The sequence below is a fragment of the Odocoileus virginianus genome, chromosome 28 (assembly GCF_023699985.2).
Source record: "Odocoileus virginianus isolate 20LAN1187 ecotype Illinois chromosome 28, Ovbor_1.2, whole genome shotgun sequence".
Taxonomy (NCBI): Eukaryota; Metazoa; Chordata; class Mammalia; order Artiodactyla; family Cervidae; genus Odocoileus; species Odocoileus virginianus.
The window spans coordinates 15899686-15920089 of record NC_069701.1 but is presented as its reverse complement, the minus strand read 5'-3'; the positions used below and the strand labels follow the sequence as shown (position 1 = coordinate 15920089).

The following is a 20404-nucleotide window of genomic DNA, read 5'->3' as shown; positions in this document are numbered from 1 at the left end:
TGCTGCACCAGGGGAGGTGAGTGTGCCCTGCACGGAAGTGCTGTGTAAACGTGAGGCCTGGTGGCGGGGATGTGCCCGGATTGGGGGGGGGGGTTGGCTCTGGAGGGGGCAGGTGCACAGGCCGGGGGACACCTGGACAGGACATTGTGGAGGGACTCATCGATCAGCTCCGGGCTGCTTGGAGCTTGCGGCTGCTCCCACACTCCTTTCTTATCCCTGTGGCCCTGGGTGGGTGGGCTCAGGGTCTGCCCATCTGGGAACCTGGCACAGCAATGGCCTGGTGGGGGTCTTCCTGGGCTACAGTGGAAGAGCTGAGGTTTGGCTCCAAAGCCCACGGAGCCCCGAGACTCAGGGACCAGTGCAGGTGGACTGTCAGAGACTGAACGGTCATGCTCAGAACTCACCTCTCTGGTCCAACGCGCCTTTAAGAAAGATGAACTGGTAGGGGTCGCTATTACTTCCATTTCACACACCAGGAATACAGATTCCAAGGTAAGGAGGATTCACACTTGTCCTGACAGCCAAGAAAGGTCACCAGTTGTCTCCTGTTCAACAGAAGGTGGAGTAGCCGGGGATGGGGGCAGACTGTCTGGTCGAGGACGGGTGTCCTGTGCAAGCCCGCCGCCCGCCCCCCGGACGAGGCAGACGCTGCAGCCCTCTCTGCTTGCTTCTCACGGACTTTATTGTCGTCCAGCTCCACCACCACAGTAAAAGGGCCCTGCAAGCTCCAGGCCTGTACTATGTGTCACCACCGCAAAAACAGGACGCCTGAGAACGCATTCCCATCCCCCCCAGATCTACTCACAGGATAAATACATGTTACAAATTTTTCTTTTAAAAAGAAAACAATAAATTAATAACTTAAGTGATTAGGCACCAACAGCGATTTGAAAAATTAAATGTCAATTTTAAATGGTAACAGGGCCAGAAACCTAAGACCGGGCTTCTTCTAGCCCGTTTTCTCTTCTCGACAAAGCAACGATTCTGTGGGAAATGATTCTACATTTCAAGACACATGTAACCAACAAACACGTAAGCACACACACCACCAAATATCACACGCCAGCCCCTCGGTAGGCAGCCCACCTGGCCCCCCGAAGAGCTGAGTGAGTTTCGGAAGGCGGTGACTTGAGCGCTCCTGCGCGCAGCCTCTGACCCTCGCCGTGTGCAGACGGACAGATGGACGGAGAGGGGAAGGACGCGCTGACTTCCCTCCTGCCCCGCGCTCTGCTTCCAGCTTCCGGAGTTCCGTCAGAGGGCCGTGGGCAGGGCAGGGCGGCCACAGCTGGGGGCCTTAGCCCCGGGGTAGGTTGAGAACCGTTGTGCTTCTGTCCTAGGGATGGGACGCAGTTGAACGGTTTCGAGTGTAAAAGTTACTGCAGTCAGGTCTAGGGAGGGCACTGGGTTAGCTGGCCCTTGACACAGGTCACAGAGCAGGGAGCAGTCACAGGAGAGCCTCAGGGCCCAGCTGACCCCGCCGAGGTGGGGAGGAGACACGGCTCCCTGCAAGCACTCCTCCCTGCCTTTAACCCTGCGGAGCCGAGGTGGGGAGGAGACACAGCTCCCTGCAAGCACTCCTCCCTGCCTTTAACCCTGCGGAGCCGAGGTGGGGAGGAGACACAGCTCCCTGCAAGCACTCCTCCCTGCCTTTAACCCTGCGGAGCCGAGGTGGGGAGGAGACACAGCTCCCTGCAAGCACTCCTCCCTGCCTTTAACCCTGCGGAGCTGGGGAGCTGGAACCGGGGACAGCTGCTGCTCCTGGGAGCCCCAGGCAGGAGGGGGCTCTGCTGGCCGGTCGCAGGGCCTCTTGGGGTCTCCGTCCGCGCCAGGCCACCAACAGAGGTGAACTCTGAGCCACAGACGGGACCGTTAGACCCCTGGGACTTGGGGCTTGAGCCCCAAGTCTGCTTTCAGCATTCTCTGCTGCTTTTGTACTTCCTCTGGTCTCTGCTCCCGCCTCCACTCTAAGGGTTTGGGGGTTGGAAGAATGAAGAGCTGGAGGGAGGCCTCCTTGGAGGTTAGATTTGAACACCTCCGTCTCTCGTCCAACCAGTCTCACTCACCTTATGGCACATTCAGAAAACACTGATATCATCAGGGCACCTGATGATCAACAGGGGACAATGCTGGGAACTGACGCATCCATACCTGGGCCCACCTGTAGCCTCTGGGGTGGGGTGGGGCTACCATTCAAAGCTCTGCCATATGAGACAGTCTGCAGAGGGCCCTAAAGGGACACAGGGCTGGGCAGTCACCTACCAAACCCTGCCCAGAGGAGGCCACTCCCACCATCACCACTTCATCTGTGCGAACACCAAGGCCTTGCTGCTGCTGAGGGCCTGGGCTGGGCCCATACTCCCAAAGGTCTTTTGTTCCCAAAGCACAGGTCTCTCTGTCTTTCTCCCCTGGAGCCCAGACCCACCCTCCTTCCCCTAAAAATCTGACCCTTCTTCCCCTCCGACCAACTCAGGCACCCGCTTTTCCTAGAAACCACATTCCCTGATCTGCACACCTCCCCACTCCGGCCTGCACACCAGTCTCCTGGAGAAGTGGCCTTGACTTCTCCGCACATCCCTAGCTTTGAGCCTCTCATGGCCATCAGCGACGTGTCCTTGTCTTTTTTTCTCATCGAGCGCAACCTTCTCAAACAAAGTCTGATTAACTCCTGTGTCCTCAGTGCCCAGTCCAGACCTGGCCACAGCAGCCTCTGCCATCACTTAATTGAGTTGATGTGACTAATACTAGGAGGAGTTCTCACCTGTTGAGACCGTCTCTCCCGGGACGGAGCACGGTCAGGCCTCAGGCTGCTGAGGCTGTACACACGCTCACAGGAGCAGAAAGGTGAGCGGTAGCCACCTCCCTTAGGTAGGGTTGGAACTCGTTTCTTTTGGAGGAAGGTCTGTTCTCCCCAGAGTAGGGTGAAACATCTGGTCCGCCCAGTTGCCTCTGAAACTTTTTAAAAATTTGTCCAAGAACTCTTAACATAAGAGCGTCTCCCTCCCCAGGCTTGGGAGAGGGAGCCTGGGGTGATGCCCCCTTCTGTCCTGGCAGAGGGTGACGCCGACCTGGGGGCCCTTCCAGCCCTGCCGTCTCCTGTCCCTGTAGCCAGGTCTGAGTCCAACAGGGCACCTGGGACTCCACAGAGCTACTGGGGGTGCCCTGGCACCAGGCCACGCCCCAACCTTTCGTGGGCCCTGCACAAACCTCAGTCCGAGGGCACAAGCCACCGGCCACCCTGCCACGTGCTCCCTGCCACGTGCTCGGGCTCTGTTCTGCCCGCCGTCCGTCAGTCCTGGGAACTGCTCTCGCCTGCCACCAGGCCAGCTGCCCCGAGAGCGGCGTCACCGCTCCCTTTCTGCTCGGCCTGCGTCTCCGCGGCACTGCCGGGGGCTCTCTCTCCAGCAGGCGCGCTGGGCGGACCTCCCAGGGCCCCCGGAGCCCCCACACCGACTCTCAGCTGCCCTCGCCGCGCCGCCCGTCTTACAGAAGCTCACTTGCTGCGCTGTCTCCATGCCAGTCCCGGGCACCGCCGTGTGCCTCCGCCCAGGCGGTCCCAGGGTGGCCCCTCGGTACCCCGCACGCCCACCCTGCACCCCGCGTCACCTCCCCACAGCTCCACCGGCCCCGCTCGCCATGCGGTGCCCCCGCCCCACGCTGTGTCGCCCAGCACAGTCCAAGCCTTGTCCAGCACGGCGGCCCTGGGCTGGCGGGGTCGGGGGCACAGCGCTCTGTCCTGGAGGGCAGAGCGGGCCTGTGGCTTCACGGTCCCAGGGGCCCGGCCCCGCAGCGTCTGTCTCCCCATCTTCCGGGCTCTGAGCCCCGCTCTGGGTTCTCGGTGGCCGGTCGTCCCCATCCTCTCCCTCCCTCCACCTCTCCCACCCCTGAAAGTGGGGGGCTGCCCCGAAACCGCTGCGGGGCTGCACTGCCCTTCCGCGTCTCGGGTTCCAATTCCTCTGTCCCTCAAGACCACCTCTGACCTTCCTCCGCGGCTCCTCCGCCTTTGGGTGGCCCCGCCCCGCCCCTGCCAAGGGCGACAGGGACGAAGAGGTCCGTGTCCACACTGGCCTGCTGCTCCTCGGCCGCCTGGTCAGCGGGACGATGTGGCCTCTTCCGGGACCGAGGCTGGGAGCCCAGCAGCTGGAGGCCGGACGGTGAGGTGCATCGGCTCAGAGCCGCGGCCCCGCCCCCACACGTCCGGTAGATACTCGGGTCTGAAGGGCGGGCGGAGGCTGGAGGAGGCTTTTTGGCAAGAGCTCTAACTAAGGTAGGATGGCCATTGCTGATAAAAATCAAAGGTGGGCCCGGAGAGGGCGGAGGAAGTGCCTCGATCAGGCCCTTGCCTCCCAGGGGGAAGGGGTCAGGGTCCCTGATGCCAAGTGCTTTGAAGGCCAGAGTGGCAGAGGAGAGAGGAGGTGGGCAGGAGGGCGCGCTGCAGAGGCGAAGGGCGAGCAGACCGGAGGCCGGCTCTGCAGACGGGGCCTCCGGGCCCCTCCCTGGGCGCGGGGCGTCACAGCTTGGCGCCCTTGGAGGGCTCCGAGGACTGCCGCACGTCTGTCCACTCCTGCATGGTGTTCTGCAGGGCCTGGGTCTTCTCCTTGTCCACTTGAACGTAGTCCACCTTCTCGTCGGAAGTGACCGATGACGTGGATGGCTGGGGGACAGACCGGGGCGGTGAAGGGGCTGTGAGCGACCGTAAGGCGGGGAGTAGCACGCGGCTCTCCCTGAGTGGTGTCTGGGGCGAGCAGGTGGGCTTCCGCCTGCCCCTCTGACCTATTTCTCCCCCTGAAAGTGGCCTGTAGAGCCTGACCTCCGCCCTGCACCAGCCCTCCTCCTGCTCGAGGCCGCAGCCCCTGCCAACCCTCTTGCTGCTGCAGCCCTTCCCTGGGCCCAGGCCTCCACCCTCTCCCCGTGGCCGCTTGTCCAGGAGAGGGAGTTGGCCGGGCGCCCCCAAGGGCCAGCTGCAGGGCTCCGTGGGGGTGCGCGGTGGGCACGCACGGCTGCCCTGGGTCGGGGGGAGTGTCAGTGCTGCTGTCGGGACCAGGCAGCTAAGTGTGCTTCCGGGAGGGCAGGGGGCGCCTTTCCCAGGCTGCACCCGGACAGCGCGTTCTCAAAGAGCTCAGGACCGGGACACGCGATCCCCGGTCTCCGCTCTGTCACGGATTCACACGTGACCCTGAGCAGATCGTGTCTCTGTGTGCGCTCATGTGTCCTTCCACATGGCGAGGGGAGGGACGGGTGGACGGACGAGGGCCTGTGGACTCAGGGTGCCTGAGTGCTGAGGCTGAGCGTGCCTGAGCCCTCTGAGACCCAGGCCTCAGCCCAGCTCGGCCGGACGAGGCACCTGGCCTCCGGGACCTCTCCCCCCAGGAGCTCAGCGGGACCCCCCACCGCCCACGCCCACCCCAGGCACCTTGCGGTGGGGGCTCGGGGAGCTCGGCTGGAAGTCCAGGGCCAGATAATCCACACTGCCAGTGCTCTTCTTAGGGGCTGGGCTGTTGGTGCCGCTGGGAACGGGAGATGCAGACACAGGGTTTTGCTATCACAAAGGAGGGAAAAAACTGTTAGTGACTTCAGGAAGTAGACTAACCCACCATCGGGGGAAAAACACGCCTCTGGGAGTGACAGCAGCCAGCTCACCCAAGGCCTGCTCTGTGCCGGGGACAGCCCGTGTTCCTGTTTAAACCCTCACAACAATCCTGTGATGGAGGCATTATTACTTCTCTTTTTTTTTAAACAGTGAATATAAAATTGGTTCAGAGAAGTTAAAGCAGCTTGCCTACGGCTGCACAGCTGGTGGGCAGGGGAGACTTCCAGCCTGAGCCGCTCTCACTGTGCTGCCTCCCGCCTCCTGCCCGGGCCGTCAGGCCGGGCCTCACCTTCCCTCCCTCCCTCCCAGACCGGCCCTCGCTCGCTGCCCTCAGAGAGGAGCGCGTGCCTCGTGTGCGCTGGACCAGCCCTGCTTCTCTGGGGCGCCCACCACGGCCTGGAGCGGGGCAGTCACCCCGCAGCAGCCTGGCCACCCCTGTCCCGGCTCCTCGAGGGTCACTAGAGAGGGCCCTCGTCGCCAGGCGGCGCGAAGCCCCGGCTCCCCAGCAGCTCTCGGATGCCCACTGCAGGGCCGGTCTCGCCGGGCGCGGAGGCCGGCTTGTCTGGCTCTCTCCTGAGGACGCCTTCTCGTGAGAAAGGCGACAGTCCTGTGCTGCTTTCGGCTCCTTCACTTGACGGGTGGGTTTGCGCTCTCCGTGTCCACGTGTCTGTGTGTCTCTCATATGTCTGTGTGTCTCTCATATGTCTGTCTGTCCATCTGTCCACGTGCGGCTGTGCCCTGGGGATCCCCGTGGCCCACGCCTCTGTGAGCGCCCCACCCCAAGGCACACACACGTGCACTTCCCCGCCGCGGGGCAGACACTCCGTGGGCGCTCATACTCCCACACCTCCTCCCAGTCATGGGGACGACAGGAGGAGAAAATGAGGAGACCTTTTGCTTCTGAAAAGTGTTAACAGGATGGAACAAGGGGGTTAACTTGGGAAGCTGCCCCAGTTCTTCCCTGCAGGCTCCCCCGATGACGATTCTGAAACACTATCTAACTGCCCGGCCTGCGGACCCTCATGTGGCCTCCACGGGACAAGTGCAGGCTTCTGGAGACAGCATTCGGGGTCGTTCGTGGTCTGACTTCTAGGCCAGCCTCCCCGCTGGCCGCCCCCACCTTCAGACAGAGTTAATGACTGTCACTCTCCGTGTCCCCATCCACGGCCACCTCTGCCCAAGCGCCTCCCCTTCCCCACCCTGCTGAGGTCGCCTGTCCTGTGGGTGCACCCCCATAACACCGCCCCCGCAGGGCACTGACCACACTGCCTGGGTCACAGTTGGAGAGAGGCAGGCCTCCTCTCCCCGCTGAGGGCAGGGACCGCGTCTTCCTTGCCTCTGCTGATGACCCCACAGTAACTGACACGTATGTGCTCCAGACAGACAGACAGACAGACGGGTAGCAGCACACTGCCCTGGGGCCGGGGGAGTCAGCGAGCTGGGAAGTGCGGGAGGACTCACCATAGGGACGTAGTTCTCTTCACTGTCTCCGGAGTCGGTGCTGGTGATGCTCTGAGTAGAGATGGGGCGGCAGTACTGGGAGGAGCTGGGGTTGAAGGAGTGGCTGTTGCGGGGGAGACAGGGGGTAAACCCTGGGCATGGCCAGCCTCCCGCCAGGCCCTGGACCTCTGGCCTCCATTATCAGACTAAGATCTGACACGGAGCGGGGACTGTTCTCCCTTCGTCACAGAAGAGGAAGCCAAGCCCTGAGCTACCAACAGCATCAGGAATGTGGTGACCTGTTCCACTCACCAACCCACTGCCCCATTCCAAGCTCTCGCGTCCACAGACAGACACTCACATGGCCCTGGACCAAGACCTGGTGACGGGGGACTTGAAGGGGAGCTCGTCGATGACGGTGTTGTTTCTCAGGTCAAGTGGTGTTGGCTTTGCTGCAGCAGGAACAGAAGGTTGACTCATCAGCCAATGATGACAAGGCCACACATATAGACCCTTACACGTAACACACAAGTGTGTTTAAAATCCTTCCTACTCATCCCAGTTATCCATGGGGAGACCCAGGCTCCGTGAGGTTATATGATCTCTGCTCATGAAGTCATGTCTTCAGATACCAAATTATCTATTCCTCACACTGTACCAATGGCAATCACACTTTCAGATCTAAAATGGGCACGTGGGCTGGGACGTTTGTGACTGAGAATGAAAGCAAGAGATGATATCTGAAACGTCATGGAGAAGGCCACCATGAGCCCCCCCTGCCACTTCTGGGCCAGGACTGTGGAGCCTTCTATGGAAGAAGGTGAATGTCACAAGGCCCTGAAGGCTCCGATTCAAATGCTGAGCTCTGCATTCCCTGCCAACCAGGCCCAAGGGGGCTTCTGTCTGTTCACGGACTCTGGTTCTCCCCGAGTCCCTGCCCCTGGTCCAGGCCTGCAGAATGGGATCAGGCAGACCTGGAACTTGAACTGCAGTTCTTCCTGGTCTAAATGTACCAGTCAATGTCCTAGATGCTTTCCTTCTGAACAAACCCAGGAAGTAGGCATGACCATTCCTACTTCGCAGATAAGAAAACCAGAGGTTCAGAGAATTCACATGAATTACTCAGTCACACACCTAGGAAGCACATCTACCTGGTTTGAGAGCTCAGTCCTTCCTTTTATAGCAGAGTGTATCTTTCAGTGGAACACTCTGTCAGTTCTACCTTTTTTAGCCCTAGAGCTAATAAAAATCCCTTATCCTTGAGCTGCATTTCAAACACTGTGAAGCACATTAAGATACAGTCTATGCCCTTCAATGTCTCTGATAGGCATATTAAAAAATTAACTTATGTATTTTAATTAGAGGCTAATTACTTTGCAATATTGCAGTGTTTTTTACCATACATTGACTTGAATCAGCCATGGGTGTACATGTGTCCCCCATCCCGAACCCCCCTCCCACCTCCCTTCCCACCCCATCCCTCAGGGTTGTCCCACTGCACTGGCTTTGAGGGCCCTGTCTCATGCATTGAACTTGGACTGGTGATCTATGTCATATGGTAATATACATGTTTCAATGCTGTTCTCTCAAATCATCCCGCCCTTGCTTTCTCCCAGAGTTCAAAAGTCTGTTCTTTATATCGGTGTCTTTTTTACTGTCTCACATATAGGGTCATTGTTACCATCTTTCTAAATTCCATATATATGCGTTAGTATACTGTATTGGTGTTTTTCTTTCTGACTTACTTCACTCTGTATAATAGGCTCGAGTTTCATCCACCTCATTAGAACGGATTCAAATGTTTCATACCTCCCACATCACAGATGAGAAGCAAGGCGCAGAGACAGAGAAGGATTCGTTTACAATCACATGTTAGCAGGTGGCAGGCTGCAACCTGAATCCATCCTGTCTTTCTGATCCCTGCACTTCTGCATTCTGGTCGCCAGTCCCTACTGGGATGGATTTGGAGAGAGAGTGTAATGTGTGTGCGCACACATGTGTGTGTGTATTTGGGGCGATTTAGGCTCCAGAGGCTGTCACTTCCTTGCAAGGCAAGTTTAGGATCCACGGGATCCCTAAATGAACGCATAGTCCCTGAAGAGAGCCCAGAGCTGGGCTGGGGAAACAGTGGACTTACCCTTCCGGTCAGGTTTGAGGTTGCGGTTTACAGGGGGTGGCTGGATCTCACTCCCTCTGCTGGAGCCTCGGTGCAGAGAGAGGGCTGAGGAGGGGTAGCCGAGCGGGTCAAAGTGATGCGGCCCCGGGCTCATGGGGATGTAGACACTCTGGGAGTTATCACCGGCTCGCTCCAAAGCCAGCAGGGTGGAGGAGCCTGGGTTCATGGGCACGTAGTTGTCCTCGGAATTGGTGCTGTCTGATCGACCCACAACTGCTTTCGCTGGCTAGGAGTGGAGAGAAATACTGTTGTTACTAGGGAAAGGAAACAGGAGAGGGTGCGGATCTTTACACAGGGCAAGAGAAGATGGAGCTGGATGCACTGTGAAGCTTATAAGGCAGACCCTGGGAAACCAGGTAAGAAAGCAGCGGGGCGACAGGAACAAATGAAGCCTGTGGGTCTCTTCTAGCTTCCATGATCCCTTGGAGCTTACTTATAATTTGTGATAAACCTTGTGTAAAACATCCACAAGGCTTCCTGGCTGCCTGACCAAGTCAGGACAGCACAGGCCCTGGGTCACAGGTTTGGTTCAGGACCCGCCCCCCTCCTCAAGCCCACACTCATCACTGGAGGTCAGCAGCTCAGGCCCTGGGCAGGGCAAGGAGCCTCCGAGGGGCCTCGGCGCTGACGGGTGAGGCCTGGGCAGGCATGCTTCCCTGAGGCAGCTCTCAGTGTGACCACCAGGCTGTAGGCAGAGCGGCAGTGTGGCCACCACCCTGGCCACAGCCTTCCTTTCACTCCTGGCCTGTCTACTGGGACGCATATACAACAACTAAGCTGCTCATGTTCACGATCTTCCCGGGGAGCCTGAAGGCAGGCCCTCCTCGGCGTAGCTGGGCCTGACACCCAGCAGGGCTGTCATCGACCCCCTCCTGACGGCGGCCTGGGACGCTGCTCTGACACCATCCTGTCTCTGAGCCCAACTCTGAGCGCCACCCCTGCCTGGGGTCTCACGCCCGTGGTGGGACCTCATGGTTGGGGTGCTGCTGGACAGCCACATCCCAGTGCCTGCGTCCCCTGCATTCTAGACCCTCCCTGCTCACCCTCGGTGATAAGCCTTCTTGTCTAGGGCACCTAAGTACACACATTTCTTCCAGACCAGGATACGTGCATTTTTCCGAACACTCAATCCAGGGGTTCTGAACAAAGAAGCAAGGCAGGCTCCTAGGAGGTAGGTGCCGTCACGTTTTTCGGCTGTGGTTTCAGTCCCATGGGGGTGAGCTGCCTTAAGGACCCCTGATTCAACCCCACTCACCAGGAAAGCGCTGACTGCATCGCTCATGGACTCGGCAGAGCGGCCGGCACTGTCTCCACCACGCTGCGGGTAGTCATAGGACTCGCAGGAAGAAGCTATGGCAGAGGAAGGAAGACCCCTGAGAACTCAGAGCTGGTCCCTTTGCCGACACTTTCCCACACCCTCCCCAGTGTCGCTCAGGATCGTAACTGCTACTCCAGGAGATACCGCTCTCAATTCCTAAGACAAGGTATTGCTTCTACCACACCACTCCTCAACTCACAAATTCCTCCTGGGCTTTTGGACGTAGCTCCAGTGTTGTTTAGTCGCTAAGTATTATCCAACTCTTTGCAACTCTGTGGACAGTAGCCCACCAGGCTCCTCTGTCCATGGGATTTTCCAGGCAAGAATAGTGGAGTGGGTTGCCATTTCCTTCCCCAGGGGATCCTCCCGACCCAGGGATTGAACCCACGTCTCCTGGACTGGCGGGTGGATTCTTTACTGCTGAGCCACCAAGGAAGCCCAGCTACAGGGTTATTACCAAGATGCAAAATGGAAGAGATTAATAGTATTCTACTTTTTCATCAAATGGAGGAGGCCGCATGCAGAGTTGGAATACTCTCAGTGGGAATTAAGCGACAGTAGAATTTAAATACTTCAAATAGATGTTCAGACTTTAACCAGAGATGCAAATGTGGCTTAGAAAATATTTTGCAGATCTAATTTTAATAGTCTGTTGGTCCACAAAGGTTTGGCTCCAGTTTGGACTAGTCTTCTAAATTTATTTTTGAAATCTTTCATTTGATTTATAAGTGAGTAAAAGACTAGGATCTGGACCTCTAAACCCATAATACGTTGTAATGTGGTTAACCAAGAATGTTCTGTTTCCTTAGTAGAACAGTAACTTCTCTCAGGCAGCATCTGCTAAACTCTTGCCTCTGTGGTGTTCACTAAGAGCCTCCAGGGTTGGGGGCCCAGCTAGGAAAGGCCTGGGGTGAGAAGATGCCTAAACCTGTGAGCATGCCTGACCGAGGTGGGCCTTAAGCCCCCTTGGCCTGGATGGCGAGAGCTCGTACAATGCCGAGCCCCCTGTGCCCCCTCCCTTCCTCCCACCCCCTCTGGGTGAGCCAGGGCTCACACTGACCTCGGTGAAGCCGGCTGTTGTCCATGGCTGGGAGGGTGTTACGCCTGGGGATGGTGGCGGCGGCAGAGACTGATCTGCTGCCTTCCCCGACGGGGGGTCTCTGCTGAGGGCTGCCCCATCGAGGTGTGTCTGCCTGACTTGGCTTGGGGGGCCGGGGCGGGGGAGCTATGGCCGAGTCCCCAGGCGTGGCCACTGCCATGGCGTTGTGGTTCTTGTCCAGCGTGAACGTCCTAGGGATCTGGTAGGCCGAGAGCGGGGTGGCCGGAACGTCCACGTTGTCCACCAGGAGGTCCCCAAACTCCCGGCACAGGGTGCTGCTGGGCATCTTGAAGGTATACGCGTCCTCGTTATCCGTCTCGGAGCCGGTGAGGCTGCCCTTGGTGTGGCCGTGGGCGGCCAGGCTCCGGGGGAGGTCGTAGGCACTGTCTCTGAACTCGGCATTGTGCCGGCTTGGCTTCGGGAGGCTGTAGAAGCCGTGGACTTGACCACCGACCCCGTTGACACAATGCCCGTTGCCCTGGGCAAGTTTCTGCACGGCTGTGTCGCTTCTCATGAGGAATGAGGCCCTGGTGCCCTGCGAGAAGCTGGCACTCCTAGGAGACAGAAAGGGGGGCGCGGGGGTTAGAGGAGGCTGGCGGGAGTGTCCACACCCCGCTGCAGCGACGCAGTGGGGAACAAACACAAGCTGAGGAGGCTGGCAGGCCTGAGGCTTATCTGGACACAACATAGCTTCTCTCTGAGCTTCAGTAAGTGCATCTGCAAGAATGGGGATTAAACTCATACTCTGCAGTTTGTTTAGGAATTGGACTCTGGTGCATCTAGTAAGTATGTGTTAGCCTTTGTCCTGCCCCCTACCCCCAAGAAAAAGAAATGCAAAAAAGCAAAATGGCTGTCTGAGGAGGCCTTACAAATAGCTGTGAAAAGAAGGGAAGCAAAAAGCAAAGGAGAAAAGGAAAGATATACCCATCTGAATGCAGAGTTCCAAAGAATAGCAAGGAGAAATAAGAAAGCCTTCCTCAGTGATCAGTGCAAAGAAAAAGAGGAAAACAACAGAATGGAAAAGACTAGAGATCTCTTCAAGAAAATTAGAGATACCAAGGGAATATTTCATGCAAAGATGGGCTCAATAAAGGACAGAAATGGTAGGGACCTAACAGAAGCAGAAGATATTAAGAAGAGGTGGCAAGAATACACAGAAGAACTGTACAAAAAAGATCTTCATGACTCAGATAATCACAATGGTGTGATCACTCACCTAGAGCCAGACATCCTGGAATGTGAAGTCAAGTGGGCCTTAGAAAGCGTCACTATGAACAAAGCTAGTGGAGGTGATGGAATTCCAGTTGAGCTATTTCAAATCCTAAAAGATGATGCTGTGAAAGTGCTGCACTCAGTATGCCAGCAAATTTGGAAAACTCAGCAGTGGCCGCAGGACTGGAAAAGGTCAGTTTTCATTCCAGTCCCAAAGAATGCTCAAACTACCGCACAATTGCACTCATCTCACATGCTAGTAAAGTAATGCTTAAAATTCTCCAAGTCAGGCTTCAGCAATACGTGAACCGTGAACTTCCAGATATTAAAGTTGGTTTTAGAAAAGGCAGAGGTACCAGAGATCAAATTGCCAACATCCTCTGGATCATCGAAAAAGCAAGGGAGTTCCAGAAAAACATCTATTTCTGCTTTATTGACTATGCCAAAGCCTTTGACTGTGTGGATCACAATAAACTGTGGAAAATTCTTAGAGAGATGGGAATACCAGACCACCTGACCTGCCTCTTGAGAAATCTGTATGCAGGTCAGGAAACCACAGTTAGAACTGGATATGGAACAACAGACTGGTTCCAAATAGGAAAAGGAGTACATCAAGGCTGTATATTGTCACCCTGCTTATTTAACTTATATGCAGGATACATCATGAGAAATGCTGGGCTGGAAGAAGCACAAGCTGGAATCAAGATTGCTGGGAGAAATATCAATAACCTCAGATGTGCAGATGACACCACCCTTATGGCAGAAAGTGAAGAAGAGCTAAAGAGCCTCTTGATGAAAGTGAAAGAGGAGAGTGAAAAAGTTGGCTTAAAGCTCAACATTCAGAAAACTAAGATCATGACATCCGGTCCCATCACCTCATGGCAAATAGATGGGGAAACAGTGGACACAGTGGCTGACTTTATTTTTCTGGGCTTCAAAATCACTGCAGATGGTGATTGCAGTCATGAAATTAAAAGATGCTTGCTCCTTGGAAGGAAAGTTATGACCAACTTAGCGTATTAAAAAGCAGAGACATTACTTTGCAAACAAAGGTCTGTCTAGTCAAGGCTATGGTTTTTCCAGTGGTCATGTATGGATTGAGAGTTGGACTATAAAGAAAGCTGAGTGCCGAAGAATTGATGCTTTTGAAGTGTGGTGTTGGAGAAGACTCTTGAGAGTCTCTTGGACTGCAAGGAGATCCAACCAGTCCATCCTAAAGGAGGTCAGTCCTGGGTATTCATTGGAAGGACTGATGTTGAAGCTGAAACTCCAATACTTTGGCCACCTGATGTGAAGAGGTGACAGATTTGAAAAGACACTGATGCTGGGAAAGATTGAGGGCAGGAGGAGAAGGGGACGACAGAGGATGAGATGGTTGGATGGCATCACCTACTCAATGGACAGGGGTTTGGGTAAACTCTGGGAGTTGGTGATGGACAGGGAGGCCGGGTGTGCTGCAGTTCGTGGGGTTGCAGAGTCGGACATGACTGAGTGACTGAACTGAACTGAACTAACCCCACAAGGCTGTGATGAGCAGAGGTTGGTCTTACCTCCCCAGACAGACATCAGCAAACTACTTACATCAGCCACGTGTTCACCGCTTTAAGTGGCACAGAATACATGCATGAGTAAACAAAGGATGTGAGACAGGGGAAAGAACCCTTAAGTTGGTGTCAGAAAACAGCAAACAAGTCACTTTACCCGAGTCTCAGTCTCCCCACTGTAGAACAAGTCAGCTGACGCATTGTTCTAAGTTAAGTAGAACTATTCAAATGTAAGCTATAGATTTAGTTTACATCAATGTTCACTGAGAGGCATTCAGAGGGGAAAATCTGTCTCTCCAGGAGACTAAAATACTCTAGGAAAAATGTTTCCAGTTTAGGAACTATACTCAGGAGAGGAAAGGTCTTGATTATTACTTTTTAAAGTTCAGGTTTTGGGAAAATGAGGCAAGATTAAAAACTAAATGATCTGGGGGGGAGGGGGGAAGGGTTTGTGTGAGTTCCATCCCCACCACTGATACAGGCTGTGGGCTTCCCCAAGGAGGGACCTGGGGTGTCCTACACCCTGCGGGCTTCCCGAAGGAGGGACCTGGGAGGTCCTACACGCTGTTGGCTTCCACAAGGTGGGACCTGGGGGGTCTCACAGGCTGTGGGCATCCCCAAGGTGGGATTTGGGGGGTCTCCAGGGTCCTTTCAGGTCCATCTGGCTCTGAAAAGCCACGACCCCTTGGCCCAACTAGCATGGTTTCCAAACTGCATTCTGTGTTCTGCGTAGGTGACTTCAGAAATGAGAAGGTGAAGTTCTGAGCAAGCAGATTCATGTCTGCTTTTCTCTTATAGGATGATTCTTCATAGGATTCCATGTGGGGAAAATAAAGGAATTAGAATTCTAGAATAATCCTATACAGTGGTGATTCTCAGCTTTTGGGAGGCTATATGCCTCTTTAAGGATCTGATAAAAATCTCTTCTGGCACTTCTCACCAGAATAAGGCAAATCTCACACACATACAGATTTGCAAGCGATCAGAGGGCTGGGCAGCCCTTAACCCACTGAGGCCAATCCATGGAACCCCCACCTTATACAAGCTCTCTCAGCTCATGGGGAGCTTGTTATTTATGGATGTGGCCACCAGATGGTGATAGATATTAAGGCCCATCAGCTTAGAAAGCGGAAGGGAAACAGTTGTCTAGGCAGGCTCTCTTTGTTAGCTAACCTGCATCCGTGATGGCTGGGACTGACATTTCAGACCCCATTCACGACCCTCGTCCCTGGGCCTCCATGTTCTCTTCCTTTCTGTCCCATTTCACACATGTAAGCAAGCCAACATCCGTGGCCTAGAGCACTGAACATCCAGCCTTGAGATCCTGGAGGGCCTGGGTCCGAGGCTGGGGAGCCAATGGTAGACATCAGGGTTCATGAGGTTCACATCTGTCTTTGGTGCCTTTCATTGTGTCTTTTGGAGCTTCCAACTCTGGTGGATGCTCCCATCTGGATCTGTCCATTGGAAAAAACCTTTCCTGACATCTCACTTTCCATCTGGGCCAGGCCCCATGGATACAGAGAAGCCTCCTGCCCCGGGGAGGGGGCACCGAGGTAGAGGTGACAAGCCTGCAAGTCTTACAGTCAGGCCTGCAAATATGCGGCTGTTGACACATTTAGGGCAACTTTCCCTGGTGGTGGTGGTGCAGAGTGTCAGGGAGGCGTCTTCAGCGATGGTCACCTTGGACTGACTGGCAACTGGCCAGGCAAAAGGAAGAGAAGGGAAAAGGTGTTCCTGTTAGAGGCAGACCAGTAGAACGCCATCTGGCAAGTTCAAGAACCACAGGCTGTTTAGGCTAAAGCAGGAGCCTTAGAGGTGGGTTGAGGGGTCACAGTGGAAGGGCCAGGCCTGGGCTGAGGAGAACAGGAGTCCCTGAAAGAGTCTAAGGGGGTGTGGGGTGAGGAGAGCATCGCAGGGAGCCTGCCGCTGCCTTCAACACACTCAGCCGTGAGCTTATCATCTCTCTCCTGACTCTCCGGTTTGGGGAAAGGCACCAAGCCACTCAAGCCAGGAAGAACCTTTCTCATTTCTCACTCCATAAGCACATCAGGTCCTATTGATTCCACACCAGTTCAGGTTCTCCTGATTTTCTTCCGCATTTAACAAAAGGGCTGGTAACTAACTAGTCTCCGTAATCATCTGCCAGGCTCTCTGGGTCCTCTTTTTATCCCACTCACGCTTCCTTTCCTAACTTCCCAGCTTAACAATTCTCAGTGCTGTCTCTGTGTCTTTAGGATGACGGCATGTCCCAGCTCCACCTCACCTGCCCAACCTCTTCTCCCCAGCCACCCTCCCCAGGCTGGGATCTAGGCAGGTGGCTCTCGGTGTTCCCAGGAGACCCCGGGCAGCCAGGCCCTGTGCCGTGTTCACTGTCTCTGGAAGGCCCCTCTCTCCCATCTGGCAGCTCAAACTCAGCTCCCGAGGCACCTCTTTTGAAGCCGGTTCTTGCGTTCCCCACCTCACAGCCCAATCACTTGCTCACTCTTCTTGGAGCGGGTAGCAATGGTTAGTTACCTGTGTTACACACCAGTTGCTTATTTCCTCTACCAGGCTGATTTCCTTGAGGAAAGAAACAGTGTTTTATTCATTTTCCTCTCATCAGCACCCAGATTAGTCATATAGTGAACCGTGAATACATGTTTGCTGAATGAACAAGCAGATAAACTTACAAACAGACACACAGGTAAAGAAAAGCCTTGGCGCTGCCATTCACCTTCCCCGAGCTTGGCCTGAACCCTTGGGAGCAGCAGATGGAAACTCTTTTCTCTCCAGAGCATGCAAGCTCCAGGCAGCTTCCCACTGCCCTGGTGTCTCCTCTCCGGAGGAGTGACCTGCTCACTCAGCCCTGAGCTCCCGGCCTGGGCTTGCACCATCCACCCCTCTCTGGAATGCTTCCTCGATGCACCACAATCTTACAAAGTGCCAAAGAAGCCTTTCTGCTCCACAAAGGTGTTTCGGTTCCTCGGACTTTCCTTGTCACTTCACTCACTTTCCACAGCACTCCGAGTTCCCCTCACACACTCGCCTCACCCGTGTCTTGTGTGACAGTTATTTGGGTCTTGGCCTTTCCACTTCTACCTGACCCTGTGCTCCCAGAAGGCAGGGCACCACATCCCATCCCCGGGCACAGCCCCTGGCATGCGGTAGATGACACCCATGCCTGCTGAGGGGACTGGTCATCCATCACTGCAAGAATCGGGTGAAAAGAGCTGAATGAGGGAAACAAACTTGCCCAAACATATGCACTCGGATGGTGGCAGAACTGGGGCCAGCTCCCAGATCCCTGCACTGCCTGCTCCAAAACCTCATAGCTGCAGTGTGATCACTGTGGACAAGAGTCAAGAGCGGGAATTCTGAGCACTCAGGAGTCCTTGGCTTTCTACCACCTTCCCGTAAACCTTCACTGATGCCTGTATCACCCTGATGTGCCGAGGTGCTTTCTGGGGCAGATACCCAGAAGCGGTAGATCTGAACAAGTGTTTCTCTTCTGGGCTCTGGGCTGAGAGATCTCATAAACTGAGCACTGTACTATCCCAGATGGGCTTCCCTGCTGGCTCAGTGATAAAGAACCTGCCTGCCAATGCAGGAGGCGTGGGTTTGATCCCTGGGTCAGGAAGATCCCCTGGAATAGGAAATGGCAACCTGCTCCAGTATGCTTGCCTGGAGAATCCCCATGGATAGAGGAACCTGGCGGGCTACAGTCCATAGGGTCACAAAGAGTCGGACACGTCTTAGCAACTAAAGAACAACTGTGCCAGGTACATCACGTGCGATGTTGCTTTTAATCTTCCTGACGGTTTTGGGAGACAGGTATTTACACCCTCATGCATCAGAAGAGAAAAACAGTAAATGGCAGAGATGGTGCAAGAAGATACTCAATTACAGGTGTCTAGGGGAGCTCCCTGGGAGCAGAGGGAAGTTTGCCAGAAAATATTTCCCCATGCCAGCAGTCTTCCCTTCCATTGCTGGCCCTCCTTGCTCTAGAGGCTGCTGGTGGGTGGGGCTATCCTGCCACCTCAGTCTGAAATCAACTCCAAACTTCTCTCTTGGCTTTTAGAAATGCTTCCCTAGTTTTTCCCAGCCACTTTATTTTGCACTTTTCACACATTACAGAACATACAATTTCATTCTTTTCCACTCTGCGAGATACCAAGTACGTTTATGATGAAAGGCCCGGTTTGATTTTCTTTTATGCTTCTTGTTGTTCAGTCAGTAAATTGGTTAAGTCATGTCTAACTCTTCGCGACCCCATGGACTACAGTATGCCAGGCTTCTCTGTCCTCCACTATCTCCTGGAGTTTGCTCAAGTTCATGTCCACTGAGTTGGCGATGACTATGTTCCCATTCAAGGAAATCTTGTAAACACTTGAAAGTAAATTAGCCATTTTAGGGTTCTGTCCCTAAATGATCATCAGGGACCTCTCTGTCCATAATGATCTTGAGAGGCCATCTGGACCATGAGTCTGCATCTGACTCATTCCAAATGGGTCCTTCCAGTGAGGGAAGAAAGCTCAGAAAATTCTGTTTCACAATCTCTAAGAGGTGAGGTGGTCTTTGATTCTCAGACTTTTCTGGCTGCAATATTGAGCTTGCCTTCTCTCTGCATTTACAGAGAAAAGCTGTATATGTGAAACTAACTGAAAGTAAAAGCTGTATATTCTGCCTTTGGTTAATCACAGCCACCAACGATTAATCACTGGTTAAGTTCTCCATCGACATTTCTGATTTTACTTTTTACACACCATCTTTCTGTAGAAGAGTGCTACAGAAGTGCTATGGAATTTCATCCCTTGAAATTTTGCTTCTCTCAACTCTTACCAGAATTATGCCTTTCCAGGACATGTGACTCACCACAACACATCACTTGTTACAGGTTTAACAGCCTTAAGAGAGAGATTGGCTAAAGATTCGCTAGAATCTAGAATGAGGTCCTAAAGGCATGTGTGTGTGGTAAATCACGTTAGTCGAGTCCGACTCTTTGTGACCCTATGAACTGCAGTCCGTCAGGCTCCTCTGTCCATGGGATTCTCCAGGCAAGAATACTGGAGTGGGTTGCCATGCCCTCCTCCAGGGGATCTTCCCAACCCAGGGATCAAACCCAGGTCTCCCACATTGCAGGCAGATTCTTTGCTGAGTCACCAGGGAAGCCCCGAGGTCCCAAATACTAGAGGATAAAAATAAATCTAGTGAAACTAAATTGTTTTTGAAAACAAAAATGATTCTGCTTGCTTTGACAGCATCAGTTCAAAACTCTTTCCACTGGCAACAGTTACTATTTTGAATTATTACTTATTTTAGCTCAGTGGAAGAGCTGGATTTTTAGAACTGAAGTCATTTTAACCAGAATACATACTATCTAGTACTTAAAGAAACATTAGTGGCTAGTAGTGTAGTAAGAGTAATAAAAAATTCATGGTTTTATCTCTAGGATGCTTAATTTGTTGTAGCTGTATATCAGGATCCCTTATAAATGTAAAAGGGATAGACAGAAGGCTGGTATTATTAGCCTTAGTAAATATGATTTCACTACAGTAATCAATCAGGTATATTTACATCTGTGCTAGGCAGAGATGAATGAGCTGATTCGCTCTCAAAGGATTACTCAAAAGTAATCCTGTAAGATTACTGTGGAGATCAAAAGAGGTATCTACCGTTAAAGTGCTTTGTAAACGGTTCGTTTCCAGAGCACCTGGTATGTAATGAAGCAGTGCATGACTAAAGCCCATGCGCACACTTGCCAGCACTTGGCATTGCTAGTCTTTTTTACTGTAGTCATTCCCAGTGGAGATTAAGCAAAACTTAACTGAGGCTTTATTTGCCTTTCCCTGATGGCTCAGCATCTTTTCGTGTGCTTATTATTGGCCATTCTTATATCTTTTTTTGTGAAGTGTCTCTTCAAATCTTTTGCCCATTCTAAAAAATTTGGTTGCTTGTCTTCTTCCTGAGTTGTAATAGCTCTTTATGTATTCTAGAAATTAGTTCTCTGTCAGATATATGCTTTGAGTATTTTCTAATATTTGCTGACTTG

The 20404-nt window shown here is 53.9% G+C and overlaps 1 protein-coding gene across 6 annotated transcripts in view; it reads right to left on the bottom strand.

The window, feature by feature from the left end:
- Positions 1-20404, bottom strand: part of GAB2 (GRB2 associated binding protein 2) — a 183141-nt gene that overhangs the window by 1978 nt on the left and 160759 nt on the right. For 4 of the 6 annotated variants that reach the window (XR_011484302.1, XR_011484305.1, XR_011484303.1 and 1 more), the window contains exons 4-11: positions 11582-12174; positions 10459-10553; positions 9165-9429; positions 7389-7479; positions 7049-7151; positions 5411-5536; positions 1087-4651; positions 405-545 (exon numbers count right to left, since the gene is read on the bottom strand). Coding sequence is in view for 1 of the 6 variants with exons in the window: in XM_020915162.2 (XP_020770821.2) it covers positions 4508-4651; positions 5411-5536; positions 7049-7151; positions 7389-7479; positions 9165-9429; positions 10459-10553; positions 11582-12174 (1417 nt within the window). In the remaining 5 variants the exon portion in view is untranslated. Of the gene's footprint in view, positions 1-404; positions 546-664; positions 4652-5410; positions 5537-7048; positions 7152-7388; positions 7480-9164; positions 9430-10458; positions 10554-11581; positions 12175-20404 lie in introns of those variants that run through there. The other 2 variants (XR_011484304.1, XM_020915162.2) reach the window with 2 other exon arrangements.